Source organism: Trichechus manatus, unplaced genomic scaffold (assembly GCF_000243295.1).
Source record: "Trichechus manatus latirostris isolate Lorelei unplaced genomic scaffold, TriManLat1.0 scaffold00024, whole genome shotgun sequence".
Lineage (NCBI taxonomy): Eukaryota > Metazoa > Chordata > Mammalia > Sirenia > Trichechidae > Trichechus > Trichechus manatus.
In genome coordinates, this window is record NW_004443960.1 from 19,717,404 (window position 1) to 19,729,493 (window position 12,090).

Below are 12,090 nucleotides of genomic sequence, written 5' to 3' on the forward strand. Positions count from 1 at the left end.
ACATGTCAACACTCTCCCTTCTCGACCTTGGAGGACTTTTTTTTTTTTTTTTTGGTGAAAATATACATAGCCAAAGTTACACCATTTCAAAAGTTTAATTCCTCATTAAGTGTTTGGAAAAATTAGCATCCTGTAGTTTTATGCGTTGCTGTCTTTTCTAATACCTGAAGATTCTACACTTGCAGCTAGCAACAGCCCTTCCCAGGCAGTTCATTAAATTCTCTTCAAGAGAGCCCTAGACTTTTTGCCTGTCTGTAAATATGCAGTTGCCTGAAAGCTGTGCCCCAGGGCCTGACTGGCACAGCTATTCTAGACATTTTAAAATATCTCTAGTTTTAGATACCCAAATCACATGCCAACTCCAAGCGCTAGGCCTCTCCAGTATTCCACTGAGAAATACATGCACACATCTAGTGTATCCGTTCTTGCGTGCACGGTAGGCAGCAGTGTTTTTGTTTGCCAACACACTTCTGTTTTCCAACACCCACAAATTTGTTGAAATGTTTCATATTGCTCATCCACTGATGACCCCCACCTTTTTTCTTTATGGATGTTTCCCATCCCTTTCAATTTAGAGAAGGGAGACGATCACACGACCTCCTGAATTCAAAGGCGAAAGACTTAAGCGAAGGAAAACACAAAAACTAACAATCTTGAAAGTATGTGGGCATAATTAACATAAGAGCAGAAATTAATAAAAGAGGGGTGGAAGTGTTAACGGGCATTGAGGGATGAAGAGGGCTTCGCTGTGAGCGGAAGGTTGCTGCGGCATCGAGGGTCTGATTAACCGTAAACAGATTAAGTTCACGACGACGGAGCAACACGTGCGACGGCCTAACGGGGAGGGGACGTGGTGAGGGCAACTAAAAAGCCTAGGAGAGGCAGCCTACAGAACCCGTAGCAGGATGCGGCGCGCGCGCAGAGCACTAGGCGGAAGCGCAACGGGGTTGTTGAGGGTGGGAGCGCACGCAGCGAGCTCTGGGCGGAAGCGGGCGATGCGTGGGCGCTGAGGTCCACCTGCGTGGAGGGAGGGGACTAGGGCGGGTATCGCCGTTGGACCGAGGCACTGCAGCCCGGGCGTGTCGCGTGCCGCGCCGCTCCGTGGTCCAGGCCGTGGCGGTTGTGGGTCGGAGGGAGGAGCGAGCGGCCTCACTAAATTTTCTGGACGGACGAGGTGGCTGAGGTGGTTGTCGCCGCAGAGACTTGGAGCAGTCGGGTGAGTGTCTTTCGCGTCGTTGCCGCACTGCGTCCCACGCATCCGTTCTGTTCTGTGCTCCTCGGTGCACGCCGGCTCCCCAGCCCCGCCTTGCTGAAGGCCTGATGTACGAAGTGTGGTACAGAAGTTTTCCCGTCTAGCTTTGTAAAAATTCTGGAAAATTTAGGTGATTTCTGAAATGCTGAGAAAAATACTCGCTTTTTTCTTATGCAGTACTGATCTGAGATGGTTTTGTTTACGAGTATAGTATAATTTGATTTCCGCATACGCTTATCTTGTTTGTTATTTAAGTATTAAAATATAGTTTGTGCTTGCAGAAACAACAAAATAATTTTTATTTTGAGCAACTTTGTTTAAATGCGTTTTAAACTCCTTTAAGACTTCAAGGAATTTGGCGGCTTTTATTTTTTTGCAGTTTATTAGACGTTTTTAAGAAAAGCAACGTACTAAATCACACAAACTTTTCAAGAGTTTCTGAACTGAACATCTACTATACTGTCAGATAGAAAGTAAAATTTATTTAAGAGATTTTATTGTCTTTGTACCCCCAAGATCTCTCTCCTCCCCTCTCCCATTTAGAACCATTGTTCTAAAATCACAGTTTGTTATCCATTGGTTGTCCAGCTTCCTTCTGCCTTCCTCCCAAGTAGATTAATTAAACAAATATAGGTAGTTTCTAACTGATTAACCGCCATTATATACAAATTGGCTTGACCTTCTCCTTTAGAGTCCCCAATGCAGCCATGAGGCCAGATGAAGCTGTGTAAAACCTTGCACTGTTCAGAGAAAATGCCTAGGATACTGTGCAAATTATGGTTCTCCAGCAACATTGCTTAGCTTTTTTGCTAGCTTTTGAGGTTACTTTTTGATGTTTTCACTTTATTTTGCTACAGATTCTTTTAAGTAGCAAGCAACTTTTTTGAGAACAAATTTGGAAGTGTTAAGTCATTCATAAATTAGTTTAGTCAGGCAGTTGCTCTCCCAACACCTACCTGAGATCAGCTCCCTTGTCAGGATGGCAGTTTGCTGGGGTCTCGTATTTGCGTTTTGTTTTGTTTTGTTTTTTGTAAATAGGTAATAGTGGAGCATTAAAAAGTGGTGGCATGCCTGGTTAAAGAGCCAAGAAGGGGAATGAAGAAATGGAATTTTATACAGCCTGCAAGTGCTCAGAGCCTCTCACTAAAAGTTAAGAGAAAGGTATACAATAGTGGCGGATGGTATCAAGAAGAACACATACATCGAAAACTTTCCGGAGGAAAATGATGGCATTGGCAAAAATATAATATATTTTGGAAGAATATACAGTAAAACTAGTGACAGCTGGAAACTGTGTAAGGCAGAAACCTGTCAGAAAAGAAAAACGCAAATATTTTCCACTAACAGACAATGACAGAAAAGTGGTAAGACAGCAGCTTGTCAGAGGCAGAAAACTTGTGAGACCTAGAAGAACAAGGCAGTCCCATCAAGTTCCAGCTCTCACAGGTTTCACTGTATCTGGCAAGAGCTTTCAAATGTGTCATAACAAAAACCCAAACCAAACCTATTGCCATCGAGTCCATTCTGAGTCATAGTGACCCTGTAAGGACAGAGTAGGACTGCCCTGTAGAGTTTCCAAGGCTGTAAATCCTTACGGAAGCAGACTGCCACATCTCTTTTCCGAGGAGTGGCTGGTAGGTTCAGTTAGCAGCTGAGCCTTTAACCACTGTGCCACCAGGGCTCCTAAATGTGTCATAAGGGGTAGAAAAATGAAAGGTTACACAGCCTGTTATGTAATTGTTGCATAACTGTAGGTGTAAGATTTTCTGGATGTTATTAACATGTATGAAGGTGAAGGAGCAGGCATGGAGAAGGTAGCATAGATATAGGAGACTTTTTGGAAGAAGGAAGTAGCAAGACTTGGTGGCTACAAGACCAAACCTGTTGCCATTGAGTCGATTCCGACTCATAGCAACCCTATAGGACAGAGTAGAATTGCCCCATAGGGTTTCCGAGGAGTGGCTGGTGGATTCGAACTGCCGACCTTTTGGTTAGCAGCCATAGCTCCCTGTAGCTCTTGACCACTGCGCCACCAGGGACCCAAGACTTGGTGGGAGTGGGTGGAAAATGAACGATTAAAAAGAACAACTACATGGTTCTGCGCTATGGGAACTGGGAGCCATTAACAGAACTGAAGAAGTTGGGAAAGGGAATTTGGTAAGAAGAAGAGTCTGTCAGCAAATGTCTGAACTAGCTTGGTGCCTTAACAGCTTCTTCTTGGCCCACAGTCTTGACAGTATTGTTGTTAGCTGCCATTGAGTCAGCCCTCGACTTCTTGTTGTTAGATGCCATTAAGTCGGTTCCAACTCATAGCGACCCTGCATACAGCAGAATAAAACACTGCCCGGTCCTGCGCCATCCTCACAGTCATAGCTATAGCTGATCCCATTGTTGCAGCCTCTGTGTCAGTCCATCTCATTGAGGGTAGTCCTCTTTTTCGCTCACCCTCTACTTTACCAAGCATGATGTCCTTCTCCAGCGACTGGTCCGTCCTGATAACATGTCCAAAGTACTTGAGATGAAGTCTCACCATTCTTGCTTTTAAGGAGCATTCTGGCTGTATTTCTTCCAAGACAGATTTGTTTATTCTTTTGGTAGTCCACGGTATATTCAATATTCTTCACCAACTCCATGATTCAAAGTCATCAATTCTTCTTCGGTCTTCCTTATTCATTGTCCAGCTTTAGCATGCATATGAGGTGATTGAAAATACCATGGCTTGGATCAGATGCACCTTAGTCCTCTGTTATTAGTGTGACTGTATAATTGTCAAACTGTCTCTGTTAAATGTCAGGACCAGAGCTGCAGACCCGGGCTATATTGGGGAATCAAGGGTACAGTGGTTACCTTATTGAGAAAAAGATTCTACATTACCACCACCACCATCACCACCAGATTGAATGGTAGGTATACGTATTCAAATCTTTGCCTCAGGAAACGCAACAAAAGTTTATTGAGTATACCATCTTCTTCAGGTACTCTTTGATGCTTGAGGTACTGAGATAAAGAGTATAAAAGACATCATCCCTGCATAAGAGTTCACAGTCTACTGCCTATACCTAAGAAAAAGCCCACATAGTTACACAGTACACCTTATTATATTTCAATACCTTTTTTCATAAGCAATTTCTAACAAAACAAAGGGTCTGAAAACATGCTTGGAAAATTTCCATTAGACTGTAAAATGTGATTATGAGATTGTACAATAACAATTCAGTGATGCCTATAGAAATGAGATAGACTCTACATAAAAGTTGCATATTCTGTAGCAGAAAAATGATGTGAGCACATACTCTGCCAGGCACTGCTCAGCACTAAAAATAGAATGAAGGATGAGACAAAAGAGGTCCTCAGCTCTCATGGCTTACATTTTAGTAGTGAAGACTGTAAACAAATAAACAAACAAAATATGCAGATTGATAAATGGTAGAAAGGAAATATGGTGATAAGAGAGAGTAACTAAGGGTAATTACCCTTAGAAATCCAAAGCAAGTCTGAGTCTGGGGTGATCCTACTGCAGGCAGTGCAAATGTACCCTCCTTCAAAGTATTTCCTGCTACTATTTTAGAGGTAAATGTTTTCTAGCAGCTAGTTTGAGCCAGGATTATGACTCAAGCCCTTGCAACATGAAATCACTGGAAATTTTCAAATTTCTCATTAATTTATGCCCAGTGACTTTCCTTCATCATTTGGGAAGATGACATTTCTCATGATGTTCCTTTCATGAGAATAGCTCGTTTGTACAGGCTTTGTATTATAAGAAAGATACCAGAAGCATGAATACAAAATTAGGGTTTGTTTTTGAAGGCGCCCTGGTAGTGTAGTGGTTAAGTGCTTGGCTGCTAACCAAAAGGTTGACGGTTTGAACCCACAAGCTGCTCCATGGAAGAAAGATGTGGCAGTTTGCTTCCATAAAGATTACAGCATTGGAAACCCTATGGGGCAGTTGGACTCTGTCCTATAGGGTTGCTGTGAGTCAGAATCGACTGGGCAGCAATGAGTTTGGTTTGATTGATTTGTTTTTATTTTGATAAACATGGGTAGGAGGATTATTCATTCAGTAAACTGTGTACCAGATATTTCTCTGCTCTTTGAGATGAGAAGTGGGAGCAATGACTTCTGTAGCTTTTTTTTTTTTTTTAATCTTTCTAGTTAATCACTGTGTGTAAGACTACATACACAAGAGTGAGTATAAAAGTAGGAGTATGGGATTTGTGATAATTGACCACAGTTAATATTTTGTTAGGTATCCTATATTTCTCCTCTTCAGTCTTGACCAGTGGTGAATTTCCTTTTCAAATAGAAGAATGGCATTGGAGTTCAGACAGTTTACACTTCTTCTTTGGAAGAATTTTATTTTAAAAGTAAGTATACACATCTGAAAAAATATGGGAGGGACTAATGACCCTAGGAGTAGACAGATTGTAACAACTGATACGCTCCACTCCAGGTCCTGAGTCAGGTTCAAAATGGGCATCTGAGCCATCAAAAATTAGTCACACACTAGAATTAAGGAGCTGTTAGTATGCCCCTTAAGAGGGCAGGGGAATGGGATATATAGTTGAAAGTCCAGAAACTCATGTTGATTAAAGGTCAGAAAAGAAAGTAAAAATATGACTAAGAAGAAGAACCTGGGACAAACATTTGATCAGATGTTGCAGGCATAGTGGCTTCAGGAGGTGTCTTAGTTATCTAGTGCTGCAATAACAAAAATACCACAAGTGGGTGGCTTTAACAAACAGAAATTTATTTTCTCACGGTCTAGGAGGCTAGAAGTCTGAATTCAGGGTGCCATCTTCAGGGGGAGGCTTTCTCTCTGTCAGTTCTGGGCGAAGATCCTTGTCTTCAATCTTCTCCTGGTCTAGGAGCTTCTCAGCGCCGGGACCCTGGGTCCAAAGGACATGTTCCATTCCTGGCTCTTCTTGCTTAGTAGTAATGAGGTCCCTCTCCTCTCTGCTCGATTCTCTCTTTTATATCTCAAAAGGGATTAATTTAAGATACAGCCTAATCCTGTAGATTGAGTCCTGCCTCGTTAACATAACTTCTTTTAATCTGCCTTATTAACATCATAGAGGTTAGGATTTACAACACCATAGGCTAATCACATCAGATCACAAAATGGTGGACACCCACACAATACTGGGAATCATAGCCTAACCAAGTTGATACACATTTTTTGGGGACACAGTTCAATCCATAAGAGGACAGAAAATAGTGAATGAACACGCAAGCTAGGTTGTCAAAAGTCTGATGAGACAGGGACCAGCTTCCACAGAATTTGGCTGGGCAAAATGGGCTAGTGAACAGATAAAACATACCAACACCAGAAAGCTTGATAACTGGCAGTCTTCTGCTATAGCCAAGGAGTTTTCAAGCTCTTTCTCTTTGGGCAAAAGAAAGCAGCTAAGTGGGAACACCTGATTGGAGGGGAGAGTGAGTAAACAAGAAGGGAGACAGTTTGTAAGAGGATACTGATGCTTTTTAGTCCAGGAAGCAGTAGGGGTTATGGAGTAGAGAGAGAAGGAAAGAATAAAACCTTGATATGAGGTTAATGAATATGTCCTGTACGTTCATTTTGTTCCAGAAGCGACAGTGGATTCTTCTAATCATGGAATTTACATTGGAACTGCTGTTCACTGTTATTCTCTTGATAGTTCGTAATTCTGGTTCTGTAAAGCATTTGAGTGCTCTCACGTTTGCCAATCAGTCTGTCCAGAGTCTGCCGCCTTATTTCCTTGATGCCAGCATACGAAGAGACTGGGAACTGGCTTATATCCCTTCCAACGTTGAAATAGTGAAAGATCTTATTAAAATGGTACAACAGACTTCATTAAATAATTTTACAAGTAAGGAATTATGAACAGAAGTTTCTCATATGCCAATTAAGTTATTTTATAAAAATTAATTGTAAATGTTGTAGATTATACTTGGTCCTCATAATTTTAAGCAACCCAAGAGAGAATTAATTACTTAAGAAATAAATAGTCATAGATTAGGATACAAAATGAGGAATTTTGACTGTTTGTAAGGATCCTTCTGCTTCTTTGGATCTTATGTCTTCCTGTCTACGGTAGTGGGGCCAAAAAGAGGTGGTGCTAACCTGAAAACTAGAATTAAAACTCTCCAGGTGAAAGTTGAGTTTGCAAGTGAGGAATTTTACAGAGCTTCAGAGAACTATGAAGTTTTGCCAAGCCCTGGCAGACTTAACAAAATTCTGTATCTGTAAAAGTGTCTGATAGTTTCTCATTCCCTCAGATAGAGCATCAGCTATTACTGCCTTTATGTTGACAGCTTACTGCTTGGATTTTCTCTTCATATAGTTCATGGCTTTACTTCAGAGGAAGCTTTTGAAGAATACATTAAACATAATCATAGCTCTGATCGGGTAATGGCTGCTGTCGTTTTTAACCATGACTTTGCAATCAGCAAGGACTTGCCACTTCAGGTGAGAAAGCCTTCATTCAAAAAGGTTCCCAGGGTTATAATAAAGATTTAATGATCAGACGTGACAATCCCCGTTGGAATTTAACTGCTTGATTAATCAGCATATTTACCCTAAGAGCATCTCTGCCAAGACCAGAACTGCCAAGTTTGGTTTGATCTAGTTAAGGATCTGTATGGTTCTGGGTGGTTTAGGTCAAGGGTCCAATATTTTTTCTAAAGAGAAGCTACTTTGGGTTTGCTCAGACTTTTGTGGTTATTGGGGTAAGTGAGATAGTGAATGTGGCAACAAAGTGATGGGGCGGGACAGCTGTGAGTTGCATGAAGCTTTGAGACAAATGGGCCTGGTTGGAGCATGTAAGATTGACTGCCTTCTAGGTAAGCAACTGAAATCTTCAAAGCTCCTGAGCAGGCATTGCAAACCTATTTAAGGAGGATATGTTTTGGGGAGTTAGCCGAAACAGCTACCTTCTCAAGGTGACTGGTCCAAAGGACACGCTTCTCTCCTGGCTGTTATTTCTTGGTGGTAGTAGGTCCTTCTCTCTTTGCTTGCTTCTCTCTCCTTTTGTCTCTTTTAAGATAAAAGGTGATACAGGCCACACCCCAGGGATATGCCCCCTTACTCAGTGCTGTGACCTGAGTAAGGGTGTTGCATCCTACCCTAATTCTCTTTAACATAACCTAATCTTACCTTATTAACCACAGACAAGAGGTTAGGATTTACAACAAATAGAATGATCACATTAGATCACAAAATGGTGGACAGCCACACAATGCTGGGAATTATAGCCTCGCCAAGTTGGCACATATTTTTGGGGGACACAATTCAGTCCATAACAAATCACTCTGGTTTTGTCTTTTGAGGTTATCATATAAATGGAATCACTTTGAGATTCATCCATTTAGAGCTATGATCAGTTTTGAATTAACTTTAGCTTTCCTTTTTTTTAATTGTAAAAAATGGAATACAGCATTTGCCAATTCCACATTTTTCAGTTGTACAATTCAGTGAAACCAATTACGTCAATCATATTGTGCCACTATCACCAAAATCCTTTGCCATATTTTCCATCCCTATAAACAGAAACTCATTGCTAGCTAAACAAAAATTCACCTCTATCTCCTTCCCTTCATCCCCTAGTAACCACTGTTGAACCCTGATCTCTGTATATTCGCCTATTCTGAGTGTTTCATACTAGTGATCATACATTATTTTTGTCCTCTTGTGATTGACTTATTTCACTTAGCATAATGTTTTCAAGGTTCATGCGTGTTGTGTCATGTATCAGGACCTTGTTTCTCTTTATGGCAGAATAACATTCCATTGTATGTATATACCGCATTTTGTTTATCCATTCATCTGCTGATGGACGTTTATTTGGGTTTTTTCCACCTTTGGGCTGTTGTGAATAGTGCTGCAGTGAACATTGGTGTACATGTGTCTGTTAGTGTCACTGCTTTCAAGTCTCTTGATTAAGGTATGAGGTGTAGGTAGAGGTTCATTTTTCTGCATGTAGATGTCCAGTTGTTCCAATACCATTTACTGGGGAAAGAAATGCCTTTTGTCCATCGAATTGCTTTTGCACCTTTCTCAAAAATCATTTGGTTATATCTGGGTAGGTCTATTTCTCAACTCTTCTTTTCTGGTCCATTGATGTTTGTCTCTGTCCCTTCACCAATACCACATTGTCTTGATTACTGTAGCTTTGTAGTATGTCTTAAAAATGGGTAGTATGCACTGTTTGAGGAAAGTGTCTGAGGGATCTGTTCGGAATAACTAAAATTTAAGAGAAAGTGACTACTTTAACCATGTTATCACCCAAAAAGAGTTCCCAGTTCCCCTCTCTTGTACGTAATCTGGCAGCTGTTGATCTACTTCTCTCTGTATTTGTCTTTGCTGGACGTCTCACATAAGTGGAATCAAATACATGCTTTTTTGTGTTTGGCTTGTTAAACTTCACATGTTTCCAAGGTTCATCTGTGTTAGCATGTATCAGTACTTCATTCCTTTTGATTACTGATATCTCATTGTATGGATATGCCACATTTTGTTTATCCATAAATTGATGGGACATTTGGGGGGTTTATACTTTTTAGCTATTGTGAATAGTGCTGCTATGAACATTTGTACAAGTTTTTGTGTGAACATACATTTTCAGTTCCTTTGAGGATATATCTAACAACTATCAAACTTTTCCTGAGATACACGTTTGAATGGCCATTTTAAATGGCTCAGTACAGTGTGTAAATGAGGCTATGGGCATAATAGACCATGCAGCAAAATTGACTGCAAAAATAGAATTACTAGCAATTTACCGACATTTGCGTCATTTCAGACAGGTAAAAATCTGTCCTTTGACCCAAATTCTGCTTTCCACTCTCCCAGGCTAATTGTATAACCCATAATTTGTAATAATCTAACTGATAGTAATAAGACCTGAACCAATTATGAATTCTCATGAGTATACACAGAACAATAGTTTATTTCATGTAAGATCTTTTTGTCCAGTTGAAACCAAGATTTCCAATAAAGAATTCCGCCTTAAAAAATAAATAAAATAAATGGATAGTGTTGAGTCATCAAACTTTATTCTTTTTCAAACTTTAACTATTATAGTTCCACTGCTTTTCCCTGTAAATTTTAGAATAAGCTCGTCTATATCTACAAAAAAGGAGCCCTGGTAGTGCGTTTTAGAATAAGCTTGTCTATATCTGCAAAAAGCCCCACTAGGATTATTGCATTAAATCTGTGGATGATTTTGACATCTTTACTGTATTGAGTCTTCTAATCCATGTGCATGGTATGTCTCTTATTTAGGTCTTCCTTGATTTTTTTCATCAGCTTTTTATAGTTCCCAGCATACAGATCCTGTACGTGTTTTGTTAGTTTATACCTAATTGTTTCATTTTTTAAACTAATTATAAGTGGTATTTTCCCTTGTTTAGTTTTAATTAATATATATGCCCATCCAACATACTGTTTTTTGAACTCTTAAGAAATATCGTGCTCTGTATAGCCACTTTTATACTCAGCATTAAGTTTCTAAAATTCATCCATGTTGTTGTATGTAGCTAGAATTTATTTATTTTTAGGGCTGTGGTAATTCAGTTTTTAAATATATCACTGTTTATCCATTCTACTGTCAGTGGATGTTGAAGATTCTTCCTGTTTGGGACTGTTACAAACAATGTGTTTTAAATATTCTTGGTAATGTCTCCTGCTGCACAAGTACATGAGTGCTAGAGTTCTTCGGGATATATACCCAGAAATGAAATGTATGGGTCACAGGGTATGCAAATAATCAACTTTACAAGGTAATGCTGAAAGTTTTTTTCCAAAGATATTGTAGGATTCACATTAGCCCTTACAACCTATCAGAGATCTTCTTGATTTACATTCTCTCCAACACTTGGTATTGCCAAATGTCTTACTCAGATGGGTGTAAAATGTAAGTCACTTTGAGCTTAGTTTGCGTTTCCCAGATTACTTACGAGCTTGAGCATCTTTCATATGTGTATTTTCATACATTTCTAATGCCATATATTTGCATTTGTTAGAGTTGCCTTTCAAAATATCCTTTGCTTTGGATATGTAAATCCCTACTTAATACGGAATTAATTTTTTTTTGTTACCCATATTTTGCCATTTCTGGTGTTCTGTATATTTCATTTCTGTTTGAGTTTCCATCTAGTGTCATTTCCCTTCCACCTGAAGACTTCTTTTAGCATTTCCTAAAGTGCATGTCTTCTGGTAATGAGTATTCTCAGCTTAAGTTTATCTGAAAGTGTCACTTTTAAAAGGATATTTTCACTGGTTGTAGAATTCTGGGTTGCCTTTTTTCCCAGCACATTAAAGATATTTTACCCTTATTTCCTGCCCTCCACTGTTTCTGATGAGAAGTCAGTAGTCATTCCTGTCATAATTCTCCATAGTATAATGGATGTTTTTTCCTCTAGCTGCTTTAATTTTTTTTTAAACAGTTTTCAGAAGTTTGAGTATAATGTGCCTTTGTATTTATCCTGTTCTCTTTTTTATTCTGTTTGGGATTCACTGAGCTTCTTGAATATACAAGTTGATGTTATCACCAAATTTGGGAGATTTTCAGCCTGTGTGTGTGTGTGTGTGTGTGTGTGTACATACACACATATATGTATACATATACACATATATACATATACACATATATATACATATACACACATATATACATATATACATGTACACACATATATACATATATACATGTATATACATGTACACACATATATACATATATACGTGTATATACATGTACGCACATGTATACATATATACGTGTGTATACATGTACGCATATATATACATATATACGTGTGTATACATGTACGCATATATATACATATATACGTGTGTATAC

The 12,090-nt window shown here is 39.4% G+C and overlaps 1 protein-coding gene across 1 annotated transcript in view; it reads left to right on the plus strand.

Moving 5' to 3' along the window:
* Window positions 1-3,946: 3,946 nt before the first annotated feature.
* LOC101344775 (ATP-binding cassette sub-family A member 3-like) overlaps window positions 3,947-12,090 on the plus strand; it is a 126,248-nt gene continuing 118,104 nt past the window's right edge. Inside the window, exons 1-4 of the mRNA XM_023728328.1 lie at window positions 3,947-4,155; window positions 5,499-5,616; window positions 6,837-7,098; window positions 7,573-7,697. Coding sequence (XP_023584096.1) covers window positions 5,560-5,616; window positions 6,837-7,098; window positions 7,573-7,697 — 444 coding nt within the window. The 5' untranslated portion in view covers window positions 3,947-4,155; window positions 5,499-5,559. The remainder of the gene's footprint in view (window positions 4,156-5,498; window positions 5,617-6,836; window positions 7,099-7,572; window positions 7,698-12,090) is intronic.